The sequence below is a fragment of the Passer domesticus genome, chromosome 2 (genome assembly GCF_036417665.1).
Source record: "Passer domesticus isolate bPasDom1 chromosome 2, bPasDom1.hap1, whole genome shotgun sequence".
In the NCBI taxonomy this organism is placed as follows: Eukaryota; Metazoa; Chordata; class Aves; order Passeriformes; family Passeridae; genus Passer; species Passer domesticus.
In genome coordinates, this window is record NC_087475.1 from 32345992 (window position 1) to 32369208 (window position 23217).

The following is a 23217-nucleotide window of genomic DNA, read 5'->3' on the forward strand; positions in this document are numbered from 1 at the left end:
ACACTCCTCATACAGGTTCTTGTCAAGACCCATCTCTGTTGGCTCTCTCTTGGATGCTCTCCAATAGTTTAGTGTCTTTCTTATATTGCGGTGACCAAAACTGCACACAGTATTCAAGGTGAGGTTGCACTTATGCAGAGCAGAATGGGAAAATCACCTCCCCTTGATTGCCATATTTCCTAACCTCAGAATACATGCTGCCAGTAAAACTATGTCTGGTATAAAGTTCCTACTTTTCAGCCCTGGCAAGGCACCAACATAGCATGTCTCTAGATAAAAGTGGCATATGGCACAGAGCCTTTTTCTGACTAATGATGCAGTTGTTCTTCCTTACACCTCTCTTTGGCTTCAGTTAATGTCTGTGGAAAGAGGCTTGCATTGGGCAGAATCAGAGCCAGGGACTGTGGGATAGGTTCTTGTCTCACTTGAGGAAACTTAGTGTAGCCTTCCTTTGAATTAGTAGCATAAATGAGAGGAAGAACCAAAGATCTGAAAATCTGATAGCACAAGTAATGCATCAGTTTTACCAAATTTTCCTACCAATACTGAGGACAGAACAATGCTTGAATAAGCATCAGGCATTTATGTAAAACAGTGTCTTCCAATTACCTTTTTTTCTGTTTAATGACAGGTTGAAGCTGTTTATTACTTTGCTGTGGGGGATGTTCCAGTGGACACAAAGCAGCTACTCCTTGAGAAGGTTTCAGATGGTTCCTGTCCAGTCAACACAGTGTCTTTCAATGCTAGGGAAGATGAAACTATTATTTTTCTGAAGGAGTTGAGCCACTTGGCCTCTGGCAGGTATGACAAAGAAGGACAGTAAAGATTTCAGTATTCATGAAGTTTTTTGCTGATAAAAATGGCATTGGGACATACCTGAGTATAATCAATGAGGAAAATGCAACAAATCCGTTCAGTAAGTGATGGGGATATGGAAATAGTCTTAAGAGATATGACTAGAATGCAGGCCCTAGTTAAAGTCCAGCTTTTTTCTGCATGTGTTCTCACTGGCTTGCAGAAAGGCTGTTCCCTTTTTATGTCCAAAATCATCTGCCATCTACCTCTCTTGAAGTCTGAAAAAAACTGTTCAGGGGAAATGGTCACAACATGAACTAAGTTTTGTTGTGTTGCTTTGTACATTAGTACAAAGCATTACGTTACTACCCACAAGCACCAGAGAAAGATCTAGAGTTTTGTTGGGTCGAGTGCCGTAGAGACAAGTACTGAAAAGGAGATGCCTGTCCTGAATGAGCAGCTCATGGAATAACAGAAAAATGATGGGGTGTTATTCTTCAAGCATGGTTGTGTGGAAAAGCAGTTCTGTGACATGCTCTCTAGCATCCTTTTGGTATGGTTGGTGGAAATTAATATATTCCACATGGCTTTTTGTCTGCTTTATCCTGGGAATCAGCCATGTGGTAAGAATCAGCCTTTAGTAGAAATGGATAAGACAACTTAAATCTTGATTCTTTTATCAAAATAAGGAAAACAAATGAACAAATACAAAACCCACAAGACCAAACTCATGCTCAACAGCAAGAAGGCAGTAGGAGTCAGTAGGTGTTTCTCTGCTTAACAGAAGTCACCCTACAGTTTCAGACTTGTGAAATTGCTGCTAGCTTTTTCTGTTTCACTGTTGTTTGTGCAAGAGTGGGAAGCCCTCCAACAGTAGAAATCTCCCAAATGACAGCAGAGCAATTGGTAAGATGGCAGCTGCTTAGCTCTTTTATAGCCATCTGTGTTTAGAAATAGCTTTTAGGAGATGGGAGCGTCTGCCAAAAACAAGACTGGAAAAGTGTTATGTTTGCTCTGGTGTGATGTGTGTTTAAAATTATTGTGGTCATTTAGAATCATGGTACCTCTATGGTAGCAGGGACATTGCCAGTCACTATCCCTCATTTTCTTTTGGCAGTGTTTATACCTTCTTTATTAAAGTGAGTGTTTCTTGTATGGTATAGACAGAGGCAAAAAGGGTTGTGGCAGGGAGCTGAGAGGAATTTTTTGTTTGATACTATTCTCACTGTCGTCTTTTTGCATGAGTCTAGATTTGTGCAGAGACTTACAGGGTCTGTTAATAACTTGCTGGTGGATAGTTGCCCAACAACTGTATATAAGTTTAAGTCAGCTTTCCCACAGGAAGAGCCAAGTTCATGGGCTTCTCATGCCTTGAACCTGTTTCTAGTGTACTTCTGTTTTAGAAATGCATCTTTTTCCTGCTCTGAGAGCTTCTCTGTTTTGACAATGAGGATAAATAAAGTCTGCTTGTCGTCCTGATTTGTATGTCCATAATGAAATAAATGTTCCTGCTAGGCTTTCAACTGGGAGGATAATCTGATAAAAAGGTGTTAGTGTCATCTCAGACATCTCAAATTACATGCCTGCTCACCCTCTTAAAAGCATTAATTAAAAATAGATTTCCAGGAAATTGAAGAGTAAGCTGCTTTGCAGTTAGTAATATCAAAAAGAAAGAATATTCTACATGAGAAGACTTCAGAAAGTGCATAAATCTATATAAAAGCTTGAAGATATCAATAATCTTACTGTAGTTGAAGCTTTAGATATAATTCTGTAGTTGTGTGTGTGAAAAACATCTATTTAAAATTGGAGAAATATTTATGTATTTTGTGTACTGTTTGAAACTCATTTTGTATTACAGATTCCATGCTTTTGCTGAGAAGAATAACTGTAGAGATGCTACTGGACCTGCACTAAAATATGAAGAGGATGGAAAAGGATTAATTGCCCTGAACTCTGGAAAAGTGAAAGGGCGAATGCCACTAGGTAGACAATGCAAATCCCAGGATTATACTGATATTATCAGCAAGATGTCAGAATAGAAATGTAGTTTAGGAACTTGATGAGTGTAAAATCAAAAGAGACCTGTTGGTGTGGGTGGGGTGAGGACAGGGCTGCTCTGGAAATGGAAATTTTCTGTGTGGGAAGGAGAGGGCAAGGAAAAGAGGAAAATGAAGAGAGTAGAGGATGTGCATGTGAGAATGAAAGAAAAGTGAAAAAAGGGGAGAAGAAGATAATTTCTTTAGGAATATGAAGAATGGTTCTTGTGCCAGTGACCTTGTGGAAATGTAGAAAAAGGAAGAGGAATAGTGTGGCAGACCATATGATAAATAGTCAACATCAATATGGGCCAAGTTCATCAGTAATATAAGGGGATTAAATCAACAACAGGTTTACTTGCTTGTCCCAAGAATTTGTCACAAAGACAGACAACATACACAGTAAACTGACCGTAGAGAAGGCAGTGCAAAGTGGTGGTGGGGGGTTTGATAGAAAAAATACCAGGAGGAAACAACCAAAATAAACAGTTTCACTGGTGGGTGGAGCTGGGCAGAAAGCTCAATGTGTTTCATATTAGTCACAGTGCTAGTTCCTCTGGGTAAGTGTTCAGAGGAGGACTGGACTGTGGTTTCAGTCAGGGTGGGAGGAGAGGGCCTTGTGATGTGAAGTGAGTCTTTGTGTGTCAAATCTGATGTCTTTCTCAGCAGGAGAGTAAAAAAAAATATTTCTTTTAGGCATCAGGAATCATAAGATGTCTTTAGTCTAGTGGCTCAACACACCTGCCCCCTAATCTCCCTTTGTGCTGGGGGCATTGCCCCAAAGGTAGAACAATGTTATCCTCTTCTCACTGTTAGGGAATGTATGGCATAAGGTGAATTTGGTGTCTCACGTAAGGTTGTTTGTCAGTCTTGGACTGGCTGGCCCATATTTGGGTTGTAATCAAGTTTCTTGCGTATTAACCTATCCTTCACTAGGACCATGATTATAACAGCACAAGAGAAAGAACCATTGTGGGGGCAAGAAATAAAGGAGTGAGGTATCACCTGCTTTTTTGAGTTGTGAAAGGACACTCATGCCTCACCCGTGCTGAGTTTAGAAACCAATTGCAGAGTCTGCTTCAAAACACTGTCGTTTCATACTAATGCAGAGCAGAATAATGATTGCCTTCAGTCTGCTGTGAGTGCTTTCTTGCTGTATCACATTTGAGCGTGTGCATGGGGGGAACTGCCTCCCTCTTCCCCTGGGGCAGTCAGCCTGTTTCAGTAGATGAGCCTAGAGCTCCTATATGACTGAAATTACTTCCTCACCACTGTTTCTAAAGCTGAAAGCTGAATAGCTTTAATCGCTCAAAAGGGCAGTAATCCCCTTGAAGTGCATTGTCGGCTGTGTCTTATTGCTATTATGGAGTAGAATTTACACATTAAAAAGGAGCACAATTAGCTTTCTGCATTTACTGGGTATTACAAGCACAGCCGTGACATCACTGGCAGCCAATTGGAGTGTTTCAGTCATATGCAGAATCTTAAGTCCTTTCAGAAAAGAAAACACATTGAAGACATTATTCTGCTCTGTGTCTGATTTCTCTTGTTTCAGAGACTCCTTCAAGGGTGTAGTAATAAGGCAATAAAAATAAAAGTGTAGATTACTCACTAATGGGCTCTGAAACTGGTTCTTGGATATGTGGCATAAACTACACAAGGAAATAAATAGAGAATGAACCAGAGATTTAATCCTCCAAATGTGATGTTTCTAAAAACTAAAGGGAGGCACAGGAATATTTTGATTATGTTCCTTTTTGCACCACAAATGCAACAGCTGGAGGCTGAAACTCATAACCATGTTATATGGACTGGAAAAGCTGTTTTAATGACATCTGATAGTTTCTGGGTATCCACTGAATATCAGCATTTTTCAAATACTGGATATCTTTATTCTTTTTCATCTGCTTAACAAAACAAGTCAGAACTATTTAAAATTTTAGATAAGAGCTCAATTTCCCCCTCTTTTGCATCTTGAGCAGACATTTAGAAAGCAAGTGTGATAAACTGACAAATTTTACACTCATTTTGAGTGGGTGCTCAAGATCAAAACAGGTGCAACTCATTAAAGAATTAGGGTCCTTATGCTGGCAGCCTCAGATTTACTTCTGGCAGAGAAATGCTTTTACATAAAGCCTTATTTCACCAATATGATTATATCTCCTCATCCAGCACTAATTCTCCTGTTATCACTTCTGCCTGCATTCTTTGTGCAGTTTATTCATCTGCAAAAAGCTGTAGAATTAAGCAACTTTGTTACGTAGTTAAAATTATAAATGGAAAGGAGGTGACATTTAATTTGGAACTTGAAGACGTAGAGGGCAAGGAATGGTGGAAGCTGTGGAGAAAAGATGTCTTTCTAAAAAAGGGCACATTTGTGTCATCTTCTTGGAGTAACAGGGCCGTAAGTGCTACATAGTGCTTGAAAAGCAATGGTGCTTTGAACTAGATCCTAAAATGAATACAGGGTCCTCGGTGGCTGACACAGAAACAGTAAATTTCTGTGTAGTGGTTTCTGTGTGGTGGAGTAGATGAGCTGGCAAATGTAGAGAAAATGCAAATTGACTGAAATCAGGATTTTACTGATGTGATAAATCCAAAGTGTCTGACCTCCTTGTGAACAATATAAGGCCCTGTTCTTAGGTGTGTTTGATTTTTCAGATTTAGGGAAATTTGATAGGGAATATTTCAGGTTGTTGTGTGGAAAAAGGAAAGCGCAAGAGCGTCGTTCTCCTGTATGACATTGAAATAAATGAATTCTACACTCTTTATGTACACTGACATGGGAAAGATTGAATCCTCCCTTTGGACAGGACTAGACGGAGGACTTCTTCGCCTGGAAGCTGTAGCAAAGATCATTGCTTCTGCTTTTTTCTTGCATGTGCTTTGTCTAGTGTTAGCAGCCTAACCTTGGCCTGGCAAATCTCTTTGCTAATGTGTAGAGAATGATGCAGATAGCTGTTCTGTGATACCACATGGGATACAAAGTTCATTTGCTTTGTCCATTTGCCCAGTGGAAAAGGGGCAGGATTGGGCTGCAGTGAGTTTCAGTCCTGTTTGACCTGGCAGACATGCAGGTAAAAGCTGTGGACTACCCTCTTATACTTCTTTGTGCCTTCATTCATCCCCCTCTACATGGAGATTTTAAAAATCAATGCTTAAGGGTGTATTGCTGTGTTTTGCTGCCACGTGGAGGCTGAGAAAGGGACTGGCAGTGAAGAAAATCAATTATTTCCCCGTCTTTCCTTGCCAGCAAATTAATTTTCAAATAGATCTTACTTCATTATATTTGGATTTTCTTGCTTCCACTGTTTAAGTCACATATTCAGACAAGCAAGAAATGCTTCTGTTTTCCATGATTTGCTTTTTTATTGGTATTTGCTTCCTGTTTCAAAGATACTGTAGATATTTTGGATATTTTGTAGGGTTTTTGTTGGGTTTGTTTTTTTTTTTTAAAGCAGGATTTTTTTCATTAGCAATATGGAGATCAAATTGGTTACAGTGACTTGTCAAACCGGGTGAGTTTGTTTGTGGGGAGGTACATATGGAAAAGCTGCTTCTTTTGAGATTGTCTGCCAATTAAATAACTGGGAAATGGAAACGAGGGCAGTTATGAGTTTCCGTGTACACGTGCAAGTGTGGTTGTGGTTTTGCTTAGGTCTAACATTTTGTTTCTCAGTTAGTGGGTGTCAGCAAAATGCTTCTGGCCCTTGCCACAGGCTCTCCCCACAACCTTCCTCATCCTCTTCCTCTTTTCTAGACCCTCCCTTCTCCAGAGCAGAAACGCCTTTACCTGCAGGCAGGGCGCTGCTGGAACATTACCCAGGGTGAGGTGCTCTGCAGGGTCAGGATGGCTTTGGGGAGAGCCAAGGGAAGCTGACTGCGCTTGGTGCAGGCTGGACACGTGCAGCAGGGTGTTCAAGCCAGTCCCCTCATGTGTGACAGGTGGCCACCCTCCTGCCATTGCAATGGGGTGGGTTTTGAATCAGAACTGGGGGTCCCCAGGGGTCTGGCTCTTACACTGCCACCCAGAGCAGCTGGGAAAGTGCTTCATGGCAGGGGGAACAAGGAGGGCCCTTTCTCTCCCTGGATAAAGAATTTTTTTAAGACAAGATTATTCCTGGGACATGGGTGCCTGAATGTGTACAAGAGACAAGTGGCTTGAAGTGGTTGTGAACTGCACCCTACAGAGGGGTGACTTTCTTTGGTTGGTGGTCCCCAAAAAATGGCACATCTGTGGTGTGAGCAGAGGGAATTTTAACAAAGTGAGGTGCATGCTTTCTTGGTTATTTATCAGAGATGTGCTTTGAGGGATGGGCCACAGCTGAGAGCCACATCCAGAAGATGCTGTGCCTTGCATGTAGGTTTTGATTTTGGGGGTTCCATTTGAAAGACACAGGCCACTCCTTGGCTGTAGGGGAAAAGAGGCTGAGGCAGACGTGCAGTTGAGCTTCCTGTGTAGAGAGAGAAAGCTGCTATGGATATCACTGCTTGCAAGCTTCTCTCCCAGTAGAATCCAGGAAAAGTGTTATCAGAAAAAAGGTTTTAAGCAGCTGGAGTTTCACAACGTGCAGTTCTTGGTGCCTGCATTTGTCCTGTGTAGCAAGTGACATCACGCACGCTTGCTTTGAAAGGAATGCTGTGCTACAAGTGTAAATGAGAAAAAATAGCTTCTCATATAATACCAATTCAATTCCTCTATCTTAATGGGGACAGTAACAATAATCCTGCAAAACTGATGAGTCCATAGCATCAGCTTAAGGGGAAATGAAGCAACACAATGATATAATTGTTATTGTTTTAGAGGTAGTTAAGTTTCTTTAAATATTTCTTTAAATATTTTCAAATGATTAAACATATTTTAAAATGTTAAAATATTCATAACATTAAGTCTGGATGACAGTAATTGACAGCTTGTGGAGGATATCCAGATTTATTTGGAGACAGCACTACTGGAATTGCATTCTTAACATCCTTAAAGTTAGAACTACGTTCATGTGTGGTATGAATGCATGTGTTTGCATTTCTGGGGAGAGATTGCTTATAAAATAAAAGTTTAATTCTTTCTGAAATATTTGAAGGGAATATTTTTCTTAAGTTTAACAGGTAATGACTACAGACTGAGGGTTTTTTCCCTCCCTGATGTGTTTTATGTTGTGGAATGATCTGCCTTACCGAAGCTTTTTGTGATTTAGAAAATGCTGATCTTTGTCCTCATGGCTGCAACAGATGTTTTGAAATGCAGGAAGGTCCCAGGAGATGGCAGTGTACAATAGCACAATTCAAAATATTTGTTAGAAACTGAAAGCATTTGACAATTAAAATTAAGTTTTTATTTGTATTTTTTTTTCTTCTGGGAAGTTTATCAAAGAGGTAGCAGCCTACTTTAGTAGACAAGTTTGTATATCTTATCTTTCATACAGTGAACCATCACTGTATATTAGCTGAATAACTGGATGATAAGATACAGTTTGCCTTTTTCAGCATTTTTATGTGCAATTCATTTATATGTTGTGATCAGCAATAGTTAGGAACCTGTATTTGTGGTTAGGATAGCTGATGATTCAGTTTCTTTTAGATTTTTACTGTAACACTGCACACGTTTTCTCTGCATTGTCCAATATTGCAGTTTAAACTCTGAGACTAACTTCATTTAACACATTTTTGATAGTGATCCTACTGCTTAGGTATACAAAGTGTCTCAATTTTGGTAGTTTATTTTATGAAATAAATAAATATTTTTATTATTTTCATAAAGAAAGACATATATGTTGAAGTTAAGAAAATGTCTCAATTCCAGCCTTGGATCTAATTTTTTGAAAATATAGCCTGGCAGTAAATTTGTTTTTTGGTAACATTTGTTTATGACTGTTGAGGATTGTAGGGATGAAAAATTTCATCAGATAGTCATCAAGGAATAAATAAAACTAATCATGTACTTTAGGAAATGGAAAGATTCAAAAATGTGTTCTCTTCAAAATGTCAAAACTGGGTTGACTCTTTGGAACCAAGTTTTGCAAAGAAGTCCAGGGGGAAACAAATTAATTTCATTGTGGATTTTCCTTATTATTTTCCAAGAGTGTTAAAATATATTTGCTTCCACTGTGGGAACATTCTGTGGCCAACTTTGGAGGTTAGCTCCAATATACTAAACATCTCTCATACCCTGGACCCAGGTTTAAGCCCTTTTTTTGAAGTCTGTCAGAGAACAGCATTTGTCATTGTAAGGGGACATCAGGAAAACAAGGTTATATGGCAAGATCTGGGTATACCAATGACTTTGTTGTGATTGAGGAGTTACAAGAAGCTGAAATTGTATAATAATGCGAAGTTCTATTTATTATTTTTCTTGCAGTAGCTGGCGTCAGTGAAGATGTCTTTTTGATCTGGAAGGAGCTAGAGGAAGCCAGGAGTACAGTGAGACAAGTTCAGGAAATATTATCAGAATCTGACCAGTCTGCTTCTCAAGATGGTATCATTTATGTTTCTTTCAAGACAGCTACCAATGGTCAACATCCTTTTGTGAACAGTTTTGATTGCACATCAGTTTGGGGATGATTTTCTCCAAAATGTCTGTATACAGGGTATATCACCTATATATCTATATAGCACTATAATAGTTATCTAAACTTAGGATTGCTTAAAACTTTCCAATACAAATGTCTGTTTACTATGGCTTAAACTTGCTAAACTTTAACAGCTCAGGCTGAAACACACCATTTTTAGTTTACCAGTGACTAGGTTTAGAAGTTACCTGGATTTTAGGATATGGAAATTATTTGGGTGGTTTGTTTTTTTTTTGTGATCTCTTCCTATCTGCCTGAATCAGTAAATCTTCCATTTTTTCTACACAGTGCTGTGGAAATACCTCACCCCTCTCCTATTACAGTCTTCTTGGTATAGCCTCCAACCTGGTAGCTAGTTTATTCCACATAAAGGGAAGAAGCAGAGGGATTGCATTTTTGTCAAGGGCAGGATCTGAAAACAATTCAGAATAAGCACTCTGACAACTTCTGTCCTAAGGAACATAGAGGAACACCTACATTTGTTTATTCAATTCATAATTTCTGCCATTATGTTTGGCCTAGAAATGACTCATTTGTTGTTCTGTGCATATTGATTGGATTGAGCCCTGTTGGAGACAGAAGCATAGCTGGTTTCTGAAGTTCTGTTCTGGAAGGCTTTAACAAGGGACAGTGAGAAGCTACTCAGTCCTGCAAAAATGGAGATGCTCTATGTAAAGCATGTGGAAGAAAGAAACAACAGTTTTCCTTTCAAAATTGTGTGAGCGATTTGTGACACTTGTTGTTCTAAGGACCACAAGCAATCATAAAGCAAATGTTTCCCCATGAACAGGCTCTGACTGTGCACCTGCCCTGATGATGGCTGATCTCTGTGTGTAAGGGCAGTAGATGCCTCCATAGGTTTATTTACACGCTCAGGATCTCACTACTGTGGTCATTGTAGCTGCATCTAAACTGAGAAGACATTTATACCACCTTGATCCACCAAAATTAAAGTGTAACAAAATAAATTCACCCTGCTATGGGACCCACTGCCTTGTCATTTGGTTTAGGTGTGGTTTATTTGGATAGTGATGAGTCAGTGGAGAACCCTCTATCCTGTTATTTTATCTGTGTTATCTGTATACTATACTGGTGTCCAGAGTTGTGCAGTGCCCTACCTTAAGATAGTAATTAGAAAATTTGTGAAACAATACGACATTGTAGTTTGCCTTTTACTTTAAATAGCCATCTCTAGACAGATTAATGTTAACCAATGGTCTTGACTGTATTTTCAATTATATCTTCTGTTGTTTCATTTTCTCAGATGAATCTCCTTGAAGTTAGACATCTTATTCAGGATTACTTTCTGGCATTTTGTAATTCAATTATTAAGAAAATTTGTTTTATATGTTGATCCTCTCACTATTTATTGTCTTTGCTCCCTGTCTTCTGGTGAGTTTTTTTTCCCAATTACAAAGGATTTGTTGCAGTGAGTTGTCTGATAATAAAAAACCATACAGCCAAAGTACAGACGATTAAAAATCACTCACAAATATCTGTTCCCTCCAATGCTGTCAGAGCAAGTAGAACAAGTTTGAAAATTTTGATTCCAGTATCAGTCTGTTTTTGAAAATAGCTTATCCAAAAATGAACCATGTTATATAGGAGATTTTGTTTGTTTATTTTCTTTATTAGCAAACAAAGGTGGTCATCCATTATCAAAACATATAACTGACAAATATTTGACTTCTGAGAAGTGGTTGCAGAAGTATGGCTTAAAAGCTCAGAAGCTCACACTGTATGATGCACTTGCTGATAGTGTTTTTCACCATGTGGATGGGCCTGTTGACATAAAAACTAAACCAGAGGATGAGTGTTCACAAACTGATGTTGTGAGTATTGTTAATTTTCCCTCATGTCCTATGAGTTGTTTGTTTTTTTCTTTTAAACTTGAAAACTTGGTTCTTGGATAAATTGATGAAATAGTGTATGACATTGTTGCATTGTATGTTTTGGTAAAATCAGATTATTAATTATAGAGACAGAATAATAATGTCTCAAAGAACTTTTTTGAGAATGACTGCTTTAAGGACTCCTTGCTGGTTCACATACAATCTAAAAGGAAGAATCAGGACTGGCTTAAGCAATGCTTTGGTTTTCTTTGTATTTCTGTGGGGTGGGGCAAAAATTTTTTGTTATCTTCAGAGGATGTGTTAGTCTCAGATGCTGCAGTGTCCTCTAGTTCCTGAACAAAATTTGAATTAATTTGTCTTCCATTTGTTTTTCTCAAGCTTTACCATTGCACTGTTTGGTAAGCTTCTGTTTTTTGCTAGCTGCAAGAGCAAAACCACTTTCTGTTGAATCTTTCTAGGAGCAAATTCTGTGAACACCATATCCTGTGTTTATTTCTACTCCTGTTCATATGCAACAAGCATGTATCTTTGAAGTTTGTTCCCCAAATATTAAAGGCACTGAAAAATAATATGTTTTCCATATTAAATGTGGTTTTGTTCTTTGTAGGAGACAAAGAGGAAGATAATTCATGCAAGATACTGTGACAAGTTTGTACATACCCTCTGGAAAGATGGATCTGTAGTTCATGTATATGTTACTGCAGAAAAGTATAAGCAGTACAAAGAGAAAATGAGGACAGCTCTCAGACAAGTGGAAGGAAGGTGTGTGTTCTTTCACATAAAATCAGTTTAATCGTTTTACATGAACATTGAAAAGTTTGACATTTACTGTCATAATAAGTTGAAGTGGTTGGTAAACTGACAGCAGCAGTGCTAAGCCAGAAGTCTATTTTAAATCAGAATCTTGTATGTTGGGTTTCTTAGTAGCCATAGAAGAAAAGTGATGAAGGTTTTGAACTTTTGTTTTCCTTCTGAAACACAGGTGTGAAAGTCAGTCTGCACATTTTGGAATAACTGCTAAAAGTCCCAAAAAAGTATTGGGACTATAAGAAGGCAGACAACTTCAAGAATCATCAATAAACTTAGCAAACATTCATCCTGTGTACCTAGGATCCCTTGTGACTCCAAGAAGCACAGCTTGGCTTGTTTCTTTACTGATAGTGGTTATCTGCCCTTTTTGCAGTTGTGTGTTGAAGACAAGTTTGAATGGTCTAGATCAGAGTCAGTAATGCACATGGTCAGAAGTTCAGTGCTCAAACTAGCTGTGTAATTTACATTTTTGCAGCCATATGGACACTTAGGTTTTGTATGACATTTACAAAATAATAGGTAGTCTAAGGAAAACGTATTGTAGAACAGAAAAAAAAATGTTGCCCTCTGGTTTGTATACTAGGAAAACAAGATGCCTCACTGAAAAAAGCAGGATGTGAACCTTTATTTTATTGGTGAATTTTTCATTTTATTGCTCCTTCCCTACCAAAAAATATAACTATCTGCTTATATTTAGCAAGGTCAAACAGAGTTTTGTTATTCCTTCTAGTTTATCTTCATCTTACTGTATTTAGGATAACATTTACATGCTGTCAAGGGAAAATTTGAGATAAGCAGTTTTGGTGAGTATGAGTTTTTGAAATTCAAGTCAAGATTGCTGTTTTGTATGTTTCATCTGAATGTTAAAAAGTCTTGGTAGGCCTCATAAAACACTTTGGGTGAAATAATTAATGACAAAATATATATCAGTAGCTACTGTAGTAGTATCCTTAAATTTCCATGATATAATTTTTCCGAAACCTTCTGTGGAGATGAATATTTTTCCCTGGGTCGTGATGTTCCATGTGTTAAATGTCTCTGTTTCAGTGTAGATAAGTATTTTATGACTCTCAAGGGAAATCAGATTTGGACTTGTTGCATCCATTGCTGAGGAAATGTTCTTGTGCAGAGCAGTATGTATGCATGTATTTAACTGGCTGGCACATTCCAGTCCTGTTTAAAATGTAAATTGAACTCTGTATTTAAGGCTCAAGGTCTACAAACCATTGAAGCATCTGTGTTATATTAAGGCTCTTCGGAGTGCTTAAGTTCCTTGGAGAAGAGGTTGTAGTATAGGCTTAAATGATTTACTGAGATGAGGCTGGAAAACAGATACAGGGACCATAGTTATACCACTTGTTGCATGTTGCTTCCATGTTGGATTTCCCAGCCCAAACTACCTGATAACTGAATTTATAAAGGTGCTGTACTGTCTTCTATTAAGATAAAAAACTAATAAAAACCTAAAAATGTCTTGTGATGTAGGGACAGGGGACTGATTCATCAAGGGCTTCTTACAGTGGCTACTAACACGTGCTTTGGGAAAGAGAATAAGTACAGCAGTGACAAAAAGATCCTACCTTTCAGATTCTGATACACAGAGCTCCAAAGACGTTACAGAACAGGTTTTGATATTTTATTCCTCCCTCAGGATTAAGTGGCTTCAACAAGGAAGCAGAGGGCTTTTTGGGAATGTGTTTGAAGATGATGTCTATATTCTTATTGATACATCCCAGTCTATGAACAACAAGCTGCCACTAGTGAAGGAAAAAATATTGCAGCTAATGCAGGTATGATAAAGGGATGACTCTGAAGGCTGAGGAACATTTTAGAGTAAACTGATCTTTTCTGCGTAGTTGTTACTCTACTTTTTGTTTATTTTTAAAAAGTTTTTTGAAAACAGCAGCTTTATGAAAATATTTAGATTTTTCTTAATGTGCTCATTTTTTAGTTAAGAATTTATGTTTTCCCTTCATTTATACAACTATTTGAAAAAAGCAAGAGAAAATATTAAAAATTAAAAAGGCTTAAGTAGTTCTTTCCCTCAAGCCACCTCATTTCTAAAAAAAAGAAAAACAAACTAAAATACAAACAACAACAACAAAAAAAGCCAAACTGAAAACAAGCACAATACAATGAAATACATGAATACAATGAAATACATGAATACAATGAAATGCCTTTCGGCATTTTCATTTTCACTTTTAAGCAGTGTCATCCAATTCCATTGGCTTGTTGTGATTTGTAATGTGTGTTCTAGATTGACTTTCATGCTTCTACAATAGAGGGTGTAGATTGTTTTGGACTTCCTTGCATCTTACAGTGACTCAGAACTTTGCACAGGGACTGGCAAAGTGCAGGAGTACCTCAAAAGCTGTGAGTACTGGGAGACACCCCTAAGAAAGGATTGTCTTGTCTAGATTTAGAGGTCTACAATGATGTCACCCAAGCTTACATTAGTATTACAGAGACATGATTAATTTTAAATTTCTATAGTCCTAAGAGAAGTAACTGAGATGAAAATTCAGTCTGGCATTGATAGCAATCATTGGTAGGACTAAAAAAATTGAAATTATGACAGAGATGTTTTTGAGCTAAGTGCTCAAGTCATAGGACATAGTATCTTGTGGTCCTCTAAGCAGATCAGCACGAGAAATATATTAGATATTGTGCCAGAAGGTTTCACAGGAAGCTGCACAAAAATTATGATGAAAGGGAAGCAAAGACTTCAGGCTCTGAAAGTTTGTACTTGCTTGCGCAAATCTTCTCTAACTTACAACTTCTGTCCAAAAGTAGCTTCAGCAAATTCTTGATTTTCTCCTGCTTAGTTCTCCTTGCCAGTGCTCTTTATATGATTCTTGTTCTCCTCCTCTAAATGACATCTTACTTTCTTTCTGATTTTAATTTCCTCTGCTAAGCAGCGATAATCTCTTTCTTACACCACTGATCAGATCGGGTTTCATCTCTCTCTTTTGTGCCCTCCTACACATTTGCTGTTTAAATTGTTTGAGAAATATGAGTATATGGAGACTTACTTTGGGAATTTCAAGCAATCTTAATAGTTGCAAGCAATAAATGTCTCTGGTTTTGTATGTCTTTCTGGACACTATAATTTTAATATTATTATAAGAATAATATTCAAAATATAAACAATTAAAACTTAATTTAATATTATTATAACAATGATATTAAAATAGAAGCATATTTTAATGTTATAATAATAATTTACTGCAATAATATAATTAATTTTATAATAATTAAAATAATTTCTATTACTCAGCATTTCAGGATACAAGTAAAATTAAAGGTAAAATTCAGATGCTGTCTCTTGCAGGAGCAACTGAGACACAAGAAGAGATTTAACTTTGTGAAATTTAGTGCCCAAGCAGTGGCATGGCAAGAGAAACTTGTTGAAGTTAATGAGGAAAATTTGCAAGATGCTTGGCTTTGGATAAAAGGGCTTGAGGTAATATGGCGTCTAATTATTACAAAGAGTTTGTAATGAAGTGTGTTTGTTTCTTTGTTCAAAGTTGTGTATGTTTCTCACTTTCTGTATGGCTAGGGTGAATTTGCATAGACTGAGTGACTTGAGTAAGCTGACAATATAGATGATGGATAAAAATAAGTAGATCTGAATACGATGTGTTTGTCAGGTATAATAATCCTTTAACAATGGACCTGTTTAGGAAATCATATTAATTCAACTTGCAGCCTGCTGTGTCTAGTAGCCAAAGTGTGAGCATTGGCCTATTTGAATTCCATAGGAATCCTGTAATTGTTCAAACCCTGTGTCTAAATTTGTCATTCTTGCTGCAGGGCTGCTGTGTGTATGAGAAGTGTTGTTGGCTAGCTTACTGCTCAGAGGTGGTATAGGAGACCAAACTCAGCAAACTGGAGAAGCATTTCTAATCCCTTTTGATGGATAGACAGCTAACTTTAGGTGCCATAGAAACATGAGAACAATCATACTCAGACCAAACATCTGTCTACCCAGTATTCTCTCTCTGACAGTGGCCAAAATTTGAGTATTTTTCCCTGAAACAAAGCAGAACTGCTTGCTGTCAGTCACAGTCACCCACCAGATTGTAACTATCAGCAGCTTTAGGACCACTTAATGTGTACTATGTGGACAGCAATATTATGAATACAGGACTAAAAATTGGTCCTACAAAGATATAGATACATCCCACATTGTTTTCTAGCACAAAACCCCATGTTTATGTAATAGAACTCCTCAGCATTATGACAGCTCTTCTTCAGACTTAATATGAAATTTCTGGGGATGAGGGAATTGGGTAAGTAACATAATACCTCTGAGACTACAGAGCAAGATCAATAACTTGATATTCTCAGAAAACACTAACAGACCAACACACAGAGAAAAGGAAGTATTAATGTGGCCTCCCTGAGCAGCTGAACACTTGTAACTGAGCTCATTTAGCCTTATTTTGCTGCCCTCCTTGAGGCTTGAAAACTTGTCTAAGTCATGTATGTTGTACAGCATCATCAAAGATTCAATAATACTTTGAACTACCATATTTTGATACCATCTTGTATATGCATTAGTGAATGGCCTTTTCCATCATTATTCATAACAGTGTAAATTTTTGATTATAAATTTTATTCTAAGTTCAGATCTAGATATTGAAATGGAATAGGAAATGTCACAAGAACAGGCTACTTTCTTTCAGGGATGACATGTGCTGCTGACCTTTTAACCTCTTTTAAGCATTGCAGGCATACATCTGAGATCAAAAAGCTGTCTTTACAGTGAAGGTGAAATGAACAGAGGGTTGCTCTGGAATATTCTGAATAGATCCTTTGATCCCATTTTATGCTCTTTGGTCCCAAGATTATGAATAATGAAACTGAGCTGTTAACAGTGACTAACTGCTCCGTAAAAATCCTTTGGATGTAATAACATCTAAAATTTTAGTAGTAGTACTGTCATATAGTTGAATATGTCATTGTTGTTTAAACACTGATAAAACATTTGTAACAGTAGCAATTGAGAAACCTAAAATGAACCATAAGGTGCAGGGTTATTTTCTTTTAAACCTTTGCCATAAGGTGCAGGGTTATTTTCTGCACATCACCAGCATCCACCCTATGTTCCCATAATGTAAAAAGAAGTGAAGGAAGCTATTTTATTTTAAATCAGTTCGGCCAATTTACACATGGTAATGAGTTATATGTCTAAAACTGTAATTTCTAAAATATCAGGAGTATTAGATAAATTTAACAACTTTAGCTGGTTATTTCTCATGAGTGGGTACTGATAAGGATTGCTTGTGAGTTAGAGGATAATTAAGTAGAACTATCACATTGCGTGTCCCATACTCTCTTACGCAGCCATACAGAGTAACTCTCAGAATGTACCTTCTGAGAGTTCCATTTCACCTGATTTCCTTTGCCCTTTTTAATAGAATGGGTTGCTGGTGGGAAGGACTGGAAGAAATTTTAACACAGTTCATAGGACTGAAGAAATAATGCTATCCCTTAGCATATTTTTGCATGTGTGGGTCAGTGTTAGATATTTACATTTATCTTCTATAATGCATTATATACATGGATGCTGACTCTCTTCTTACACCACTATGATCTTCACTGCCCTCCAGAACAGTACAAGCATAAAACAGACTGTTATCTTTTTAGAAGTTTTGCTTTGGTTCCATTAAAAGACTAAGACTTGATGAAATAGGTTTTCATACTGGTAAACCTTACATGTACCTTTAGTCTGGAAGGTTTTTTACACAATGTTTGAAAGGTGTACAGTTGAAGATATAAAATGTAGAGTTTAGGTTCCTATACCATGAAATGCATTTCATTGAATTTAGTGTAAAAAGAAGAAAGACAGATCATGATCACTAAGTATGTGAATGACATAGGAAAAGTGCTAGTATTACTCCAGTGGAAATTTTTAGTGAGCAAAGCATTAGTTTGCTGGGCATGTTTTGTTGCTATAGCTAACTTTTTTGTTCTAAAATAGAAATGATACTTACATTAATGTGTCAAAGGGGTAGATGGGAGAGAGTCTGGAAAAATATGTTTGGAAAACCAAGAACTCCTTTACCAGTTTTGGAGAAATAAAATTATGCAACTCTTTTCAGCAACTTTTGAACTGTTTGATTAAGTAAAATATGTGTTTCAAGGGAATGGGATGAGTTGGCAAGCAGGAGCATCAGTGGTAAAAATGAAGAGAATGCATCTTTTGTCTTACGTCTTCCTATCTGTTTATAGTCTTTTAGTGATTGCTTTTACTTGTACAGCTCAGATTGCTGCTGCCAGCATTTTGCTTCTGTGTGTTTGCATAAGTACTGAATGCCAATCTGGTACCAATTTATTTTACTTTGACTCTTGCTTGGCATTTGTTAGCTACATGACGTAAATGTTTTCACCATTTTATTAGTCATTGGCTCTCTATTATCCCTTGAATCAGTACACTGTCATTATGAATTTAAGAACAGAGGCAAAGAACTGCTTGTATTTATAGCTGTTTCTTGGTCTTTTTGGTTTCTTAGGCTGGAAGTTCTACAAATACACTCAAAGCTCTCCAGATTGCTCTTGCTGATACTGACACTCAGGCTATTTATCTCTTGACTGATGGGAGACCTGACCAGGTATTTCAAAATGAGAAAACAAAAAATGCAGAAAAGAGGTGTTAGCAGTTGGAATTATGAGATGAATGTCATACCTGCAGTGCTGAGTTTTGTGGAGTCTCTTGGATGTTTATTGGCATTGTTTCACAGTTTTTCTAACTAAGAGCATAAATTAATATTTTACCAAAGAATAATTTGCCTTCATGTACAATTCATATTCTTATTTTTAATATTTTTATTAAGTTCAAAATTAGTGAATACGTAATTTCTTTTTACCTTGTTAATAATGTCTTTTATACCTTTTTAACAGTTAAATAAAGGAAATGGCTGTTATTGCTTTTAAGTATTAAAGTTCAACCAACACAACAATTATATTGCAAACATTTCTTCATTTGTCAAGATCTTTGAACAACTGAAATGTTTCCAGAATTTAGAGAACTGAGTCAATAATTTTTTTTCTACCAGATCCTTTAGCATTTTTGGAGATGGTAGATCTACTTTTTCACCTAATTTTTATTTCTTTATGGGAGGAGGAAAGTAGCTTTCCTATTTTCTCAGCTTCTGCTTTGTTTCCTGGTATTGAATCAACTTTTCTTTGAACTAATTTGGTTTTTTAAAAAGATCCACACTCATATACTTCCAAAAATATTTATATATATATATGTCCAGCGATACTAAACACTAATGTAGTAGTTTAATTTCCTAAACATTAGTAATTTATTTTAAAACTTCAGAAACAAAGACTACTGATTATATTACGATTTACATCATGTGCCTTAATGGACTTATCAGTTTTTCAAACTCAGTTTTAAATTAGCTCATTTAGCTAATTTCTGATTGAAATAGCAATCTGTATGAAGTGGTATGTCTCTGAGAACAGAACAACTGATTAAATTCTTACAAATTCTCCATGTTTTGATGGATATGTTTCTAGATGCCACGTTTTTAACATATAGGTTTGGTTTATTTTCAGCCCCCCCAGATAATTTTGGCTGAAGTCCAACTTCACTGTAAAATTCCCATCCATACTGTATCCTTCAACTGTGATGATATAGAAGCCAATAAATTTTTGTTTGAACTATCTACTAAAACAGAGGGACGGTTTCATTATTACAACATTTGTTTGAGTGATCCTGATACTACAGAGTTTATTGTTGTGAGTATCTGAAAATCAATATATTTGCTGCTTCATGCTACTTTGAAGAGTCACACGACTTGCACTATTGTAATTTCATATTACAATAGATTACTAAAAAAGAGAGGGTTAATCCTAGTCAGATTTGATGTGACATGAAAGCAGTAATATGATTGTTTTGCTTGTGAAATTTTTCTAGATGACAACAAAAAAGGCTAAGTATAATGCAAAGTACATTTGTAGTGGTATCATTGCAAACACATTCTCCCTCTCTTGATGCCCCACTCTTGAAAACTAAAACTTAAAAGTACATGTAGACCAAATCAGCTCTGGAAGAAAAACGTGATCTCTGCTGTTTCAGAAATAAGTTACTGTTTAAATTGAAAATATGGTTTGTATCCTATTAATAAATAAGAGAATACAGAACTGAATTTGAATGGTAGTGATTCTATGGATTTTTGTTGCAAGTTTGTTCTACAGTGGTTGCTTGGGAGAGATCTATAAGGAGTAAGATGACTAGATGATAGCAATCATGTGTGACTAAGCAGCTCAATAATCCCCAACAGGACATTTCTGAATAGACTAACAGAAACACTTATTTGAAATGTATTCTTGCTTTTAATTAAAATTAACACCAGTGAATTGATTGCATAGATTTCAGAAATGGTGGTAGTTGAACCATGAGAACAAGACAGTCCTGGGAAATTTGAACTTAACAGACGCCAATTAGAATGAAGATGTGAAAATAATCCAGCTCTTGAAAAATGTCAGTGTACTGGGCAATTTCAGTGATTCTGCTGGTGTGGACTGTGTGACACTGCTCATGTTGGAAAAATGAGGGCCAGAGTCTGTGTTGTACATCTCCAGACTTTGGACATGGGAGCCTGTGGTCCCATGGAAGCTGTACAGGGATCATTATTGGAATTTCTACCTGTTTCCTCCTATACTAGATGATTCCTAGTCAGTTCTAGTGTTCACTTGAAGAATATGTTTTTTGCTTCCCTGGGCCTGGGACAGTATGTGATACAGCTGAGATCTGCAGAATAACGGGCTACCCCTTGTAATGTACATATTTTGTATTGTATTGCATTTATTTGCTTATTTTCTTGCTTGCTTGAAATGAGTGAAGCTAGTGACCTCATTACCTTATTTAGAAATATAGCTGTTCATAGCTCAAGGGGTGACTGGCTAGTTAGGGAATGCTTGCCATTTTCCTAGAAAGGAAGAATAATTTGAAAGGCTATAACGCCAAGCACAAGAGCCTACCTGAAAAAGTATACAAAATTTGGAAGCTGTCCTGAGTCATTATTCGGATTTATTATCAGAACATGCATCATTTCAGTTCAGAAATGAAACATATTTTGGAGTAATTGTGCTAAAACGTTTGATGTTCTTTTTGCTAGAATAAAGACATACATCTTTTGAAAAGAGAAATTGATCAAGGAGAGAAAGATCTAGAGAAAGTGAAGACCTTTCATGAGAAAAGTCTGATGATGAATTCTTATAGTGAAGATTATCCAGAGAAGAAGTATGTCCTCATTCTGTTATTATGTTAATAATAGGTGTGAACTATCTCTTACATTTTTCCTTTTTTAAAAGATGGTTGTTGCTTTCTTACTCTTGGGCTTTTTTTTTTTTTTTTAACAGCCAAGGTAATGGAAAAGAAAAATCTGGAAAAATTTACTAATACTGTGATGCCTGAAACAAAATTATCTTAAATATACCAATAGTCTCAACATATTTCGAATAATTAAAGCAAAGAGGGGAAAATATTTTTTTTGTCTCCAACACATGGTAAAATTGTTGGTGTTATATATTTGCAGTAATTTTTAAACTGGTGTTATATATTTGCAGTAATTTCTTTTTATCATATACAAGCTGTAATCACAAGCAGACACACAGTGTGTCCCTGTTTCTAAACACACTGAAGAGCTGAGTACTTCTCTTTGGAGCAGGCCATGCTGTGCTTCAGAAGAACCATCAGTGCCATCACATAAGCAAACCAGGCAAAGCACTACTGCCAGTCCAGCCCAAAGAAAGAAAGCATTATATGCAGGTGAGACTCATATGAGCTGTAATTCTCAGCAGAATTCATTCACTAACTTGAAAAGATTCTGTTGCAAATAGCAAAAATCACCTCTTGTTTTGGGAACAAATTAATAGTCTGCAGACTTAAGTAATCATTTTGAAAATCTAAACTTCTCTTCATCTCTACTTCTCAGCCTTCCTACTTATTTGGTGCAAACAGACAAACAAATGTCTGCTCATTTGTGCTTTGTCACGGGCCCTGCCATGAAAAAGTAGCTATTTTAGCAGAATGTTGTGAAAGCTCTGTAAACAGTTTTTTAACAGTAGATATTAAACCTAATCTCTTTTTATTCTAAGTAAGTGCATAATTGGCAAGAATGAAGAGGTGATCTATATTGTACCCATTACAGCATTACTTACACTAATGTTTCCCCTTACTACACCCATAATACTACATTTGTCCTGGAAGTGTCCTTTATATGCAGTCTGAAACTAAATTTACCCAGCTGAAGTAAAATAATTCCTCATCTTTAGGGAAAAAATAAAGTACAGCTTAGTGTTGAAGTAGTTTTCTGTTTGATATATTGTGTAGGCAGTCCCTTAAAAACTGAATACCAAAGAGGAACTCAAAAATCTCAGGCATGTATTTGAGCAGTAAGTTAGCTCTTCCTTTCTTTCCCTTTCTACAACTACAGATCAAACAAAGACAAGTCTGCTGCAAATCCTGAAGCGTGGTGTGAAATTTAGGGAAGAAAGCCCAGAGGAAGGAGTGTCTCCAGAGGAAAAGAGTGTTTCTGTTGAAAAGGGTGTGAAATGTACGACCATTTTCAAAGGCAAGTTAACAGAAAAAGAAGCTCCGACTGGGGATAATGGTAAGGTTTCTCCCATTACATTTGTGACTAAGGGTACCTCATTTGAGGCAAAACTGTGCAGATCTGCAGTACAAAGGACTGAAACTCAAGAGAGTTGCAGAGTTGGACATGAAGTTGGGTATTGTGACAGTGTCCTTACAGCTGTGGCCAGACTCCTGCCAGTTCCCAAACTAGCTGTTTACAACTGGGTTTTCAATAGGGCTTAGAAATACATCCAGATAGTATTAATTTCTTTCAGTAATTAGTCCAACTCTGAGCTTTATTATACATCTTCTAAGTAATTCTACAACCTTACGTATGACACTTGAAGATGTTTGACTTTTTCACATTTCAGCATCTCATGTTTAGTTCTTTTATGTATCTTTTGTAGAGATTTTCATAGTGGTTTACCTTAAATTAGCTACTCCTGGCCATCTCATTAGTGGTAGTACTTGGTGTCACATCTTGACTTGGGAAATAAGCTGGTTAATCTTTGGTCTTGGTCAAAAATAAATAAATGAAATTTCTGTTTAAAAAACAA

General features: G+C 36.8%; 1 protein-coding gene across 1 annotated transcript in view; it reads left to right on the top strand.

Annotated features, from left to right (window-relative positions):
* The window catches only part of VWA3B (von Willebrand factor A domain containing 3B), a 60924-nt gene that overhangs the window by 16435 nt on the left and 21272 nt on the right, over nucleotides 1–23217 (top strand). Inside the window, 12 exon segments of the mRNA XM_064408139.1 lie at nucleotides 632–801; nucleotides 2657–2781; nucleotides 9190–9306; nucleotides 11036–11232; nucleotides 11861–12015; nucleotides 13715–13853; nucleotides 15398–15529; nucleotides 18585–18683; nucleotides 19636–19818; nucleotides 21201–21325; nucleotides 21753–21853; nucleotides 22521–22697. Coding sequence (XP_064264209.1) covers nucleotides 632–801; nucleotides 2657–2781; nucleotides 9190–9306; nucleotides 11036–11232; nucleotides 11861–12015; nucleotides 13715–13853; nucleotides 15398–15529; nucleotides 18585–18683; nucleotides 19636–19818; nucleotides 21201–21325; nucleotides 21753–21853; nucleotides 22521–22697 — 1720 coding nt within the window.